The sequence below is a fragment of the Miscanthus floridulus genome, chromosome 10 (genome assembly GCF_019320115.1).
Source record: "Miscanthus floridulus cultivar M001 chromosome 10, ASM1932011v1, whole genome shotgun sequence".
Taxonomy (NCBI): domain Eukaryota; kingdom Viridiplantae; phylum Streptophyta; class Magnoliopsida; order Poales; family Poaceae; genus Miscanthus; species Miscanthus floridulus.
In genome coordinates this window covers 112,257,916-112,261,483 of record NC_089589.1, presented here as the reverse complement: position 1 = coordinate 112,261,483, position 3,568 = coordinate 112,257,916, and the positions used below count along the sequence as shown (strand labels likewise).

General features: G+C 39.3%; 1 protein-coding gene across 1 annotated transcript; it reads left to right on the top strand.

Moving 5' to 3' along the window:
• Nucleotides 1-1,706: 1,706 nt before the first annotated feature.
• Nucleotides 1,707-2,382, top strand: LOC136487417 (uncharacterized). Its single transcript, XM_066484570.1, has 3 exons — nucleotides 1,707-1,823; nucleotides 2,011-2,109; nucleotides 2,242-2,382. Exons 1-3 carry the CDS (start codon nucleotides 1,707-1,709, stop codon nucleotides 2,380-2,382), a joined length of 357 nt encoding a protein of 118 aa, XP_066340667.1.
• The last annotated feature ends 1,186 nt before the right edge of the window (nucleotides 2,383-3,568 follow it).

The following is a 3,568-nucleotide window of genomic DNA, read 5'->3' as shown; positions in this document are numbered from 1 at the left end:
AGGCTGCGCGTTATTGTGCCTGTCGGAAGGGATGCCCTACATTCACAGGGCATAGAAACCTAGCGGCCCTAACTTGTTAGACGAACCTCTAAAAGGCTTCATAGTGAACCCTACCTGCTCACCTTGGTAGTGTTTTGGGGAGTCATGACCCCGGGCATATGGGAATCACGACTCACAGTGAAAGTGTACAACCTCTGCAGAGTGTAAAACTGGTATATCAGCCATGCTCACGGTCATGAGCGGCCTTGGAACATTTATGGAATAGATGATCTCTAAGAATTATCCGTTTATGCTATTCATTATTCTTGTTTACATTGGTCATGTGTTTACTATGGGATTGAAACAACTTGTTGCTACTCTTATGCTAAAATTATGACAATTAAAAACTGAATGCTGTTAAACATGTGCCAAGCCTTTTGAGCCTCATGAACCCCATGTTACACTTGTTGAGTAGACACGTACTTATGCTTGTTTATTTTCATTATTTAAATAAAAATCCCGGATGGGTAACAGATGGCTATGGTAATGACGACTTTCCTGAGGATTACTAGACTTGTGGTCAACCAGTTGACGTCCCTGTGATATGGAGCTTCCGCGAGAGATTTTTCTTTATACTTCCGCTACATTTACGTGAAAACTATGTCTTATTATTTGTGATGTAATAAACACTTGTGATGATACTATTTATAATTTGTCGGCTTATATGTGTGACTGATCTCTGGGCGCACATAAGATTTACATCCCATTTTATCCTTAAAATCGGGTGTGACAGTTCATGAAAGAAATGGCACTAGACACAGGCAGTGAACATTTGTAATAGACTGGCTGACAGAACAGGAAACATCGTATGTGTTTCTGTTTTAAGAAAGAGACTTCAATTTTGCTCTTGGAAACCTTCAAACAAATGCATTTTTTCTAGCAGACATGTTTTCACCTTTTATTTGACGACACAAGACAATAATAACTAAAGCTGGCCTCGCCAGCCCCCCCCCCCCCCCCCCCCCCCCCCCCCGTTCCAAAGTAAAAAGAGCAAAAATGAGCCAGAAAAACAAGTCATACACTACTCCACAAACAATGGTACATGAAATTTTGTAATAAAAACTATGTTGAAACTCTTGGCTGATTAGAAGTAGAGAATGATGTTATTAGGGACACCCACATGATATAAAGCAACCCTTATTGACAAAAACAAGATTAACCAACAGAGAAGGTAACCGAACTGGCAACCATCTCAGTGCCAGTAATTCAGGTCTTAAGAAGCAACAACGCTTCACAAGACAAAGTTGCAGAAATTCAGGACAGGAAAGGGAGTAACTGAAAACAGCCAGTAAAAGTAACTGCTTAGAAGAAAACTATGTGCACCTTTTCTCCTTAAACTATGGAAAAAAGACCATATTAAAGAAAACAGGATTCTATAAGATGAGATCTGGCCGAAGAAATCCATGTGAACCTCCTATTCAAAAGTATCAAGTATCAACTGCTTCCGGAAAACCTGAATAGCAACTGAAGAAACTGATGACATTATTAGGGGCAACCACAAGTAATGATAGGTACCACGGTTTTTTTTCATGCAAAATATATACTTCAAGAAAGGTAATGCTTTTCAAGAGCCATTTGGCCTATAAATAGGCCTAACCAAGCCTACACTTTTTGCAAAGCAACAAGCCCTACATTCAAAACAATACTAGTTTTTGGTCACTTAGTACATGGATATGGAACAAGATGGTACGTCCAAGAAGGTCTCATCACTGCTTGAGAAGAAAGATGCTGCCAGTGAAGACCTAAATGCAACAAGGAAAGAAGCAGAGGAAACCAACTCCACGGTAAGTGGCATCGCTGAAACGGTCTTGATGCGTTACATTTACATAATTTGCATTCCATTTTTGCAAGTAGCGTTGACGTGCTAAGTCGAAACAGATGAGATAACGAACCTCATTTGTATTCTTTCCAGCATGGGTTAGAGAAAATCTAGAGGCAGTTTACTTGATTGCTATGATTGTTCATTGACAGGCGGACAAGATGGAAACTTTGGCTTCTCAAGAACCGAGGGAGTACATGTCACAAAATAGGACCACACTGGCCAGCAAGGTGACAGCAAAATTTAAGAAGGTCAGCATTTAAAGGTCTATTCTCTTCATCATAATAGGCATTCAAACTTTTGACCCAACTTCCACATAGTATTATTGTCATTAATGATATGTCTTGTAACAAGTTATGCCACTTGATCTGCCATATTTGCAGATTCTGGGGAAAGCTAAGCCCAGGAAGAAGAGAACTACGGAGTATCCGATCGTCGGAGCTGTACTCAAATTTCATAAAGATGATGATGTGTATCATCCTGCTGATGCAGGACTGCAGCAGCTGCACTACAAAGAGATGTAGAGATTTATCATGAATCACCTCATGCCAACAGCTACCTTAGTTATCTATTAATTTGCAAGTAACTATTGTCATCTCAAGCTATCTGTCTTTACATTATATTGTGCCATCATGTCGGTCCGCTATTATGCTGTACTCCTTGGTGCAAAATGAGTTACCACATAATCTTCTCTTGAAAAAATTGATTGTCCATTGGTTACACTTTTGATGATGGCGCCTTCATTATCTGAAGAAAAAAGCTATATTGTAAGCAACAAAACATGGAAAAAGATATGACATTTAAAAGAATATGATGCTTAGATCTAACATGGACAGGAAAAAATCCTCAGTGTGAGAAAGATAAGTTACAATAGTAGGAAGAGTTTACATGTCAAGTGTGTTCAAACAAATGACTTGAACTTGAACTTCGTTTGAATTTTCTACTTTCCCTTTTTGCATTTTCTAAAATATCTATGGTTCCATAGATAGTACATCTGAATGGGAGGAACTGGATTTTACTCCAAAGTTAATTAACTGTGCCACATAAGGTTGCAGCCAATGAAACTTGTGTGTTATGAGATGCACAGCACTGATGAATTAGTTGATAGCACAAGGCATGTGTGGAGTGTGTACTTGTAGATGACAATACGATTACAATGCCAAGAATAATAATGTTGGCGCAAAACATGGCCACACACCAAAGTGCTCGAAAATGCGGATCGCAGGTCGCTGAGCTCGCAACAAGCTCAAGAAAACTGGACCATCTGGTATCTTCGGATTTGCCAGAAAACCTACAATAACCTGCATGGGAGAGGGACCGTGTCGGGGCTGGTGCATTTAGGGTTGTTGTAAGGTCAGCAAGGCTACTTAGAATGCCTCAAATCCTTGTAGATGCAGCAATTGGAAGGGCATAAAAATAATTATAAGTTTTAATTTTTCTAAGGGAAGGTATTCTACCATATATAAACCATGAAAGAATAGTATGACATGAAAATAAAAACATCACAGGGTAAGCTCATTAAATGTGACATAGTATGGCCTTTCTCATGGTGATCTCCACTGTCAAGTTTCCAGTACTTTGAGACATCATGCTTGAGTGCTTCATTATGAAGAACTATATATGCTACTACTTCTAATCTACTATCTACTATACCTAAATAGGAGACCCCCCACTAGCAGATTTGTCAGTGATTTCATGAAGCCACATCAT

Excerpts from the sequence above, each read along its gene's own strand:
- LOC136487417 (XM_066484570.1), top strand. The coding sequence starts at position 1,707 with ATGGATATGGAACAAGATGGTACGTCCAAGAAGGTCTCATCACTGCTT. Across the intron at positions 1,824-2,010 it reads CAGAGGAAACCAACTCCACG|GCGGACAAGATGGAAACTTT; the intron begins GTAAGTGGCATC and ends GTTCATTGACAG. Across the intron at positions 2,110-2,241 it reads TGACAGCAAAATTTAAGAAG|ATTCTGGGGAAAGCTAAGCC; the intron begins GTCAGCATTTAA and ends CCATATTTGCAG.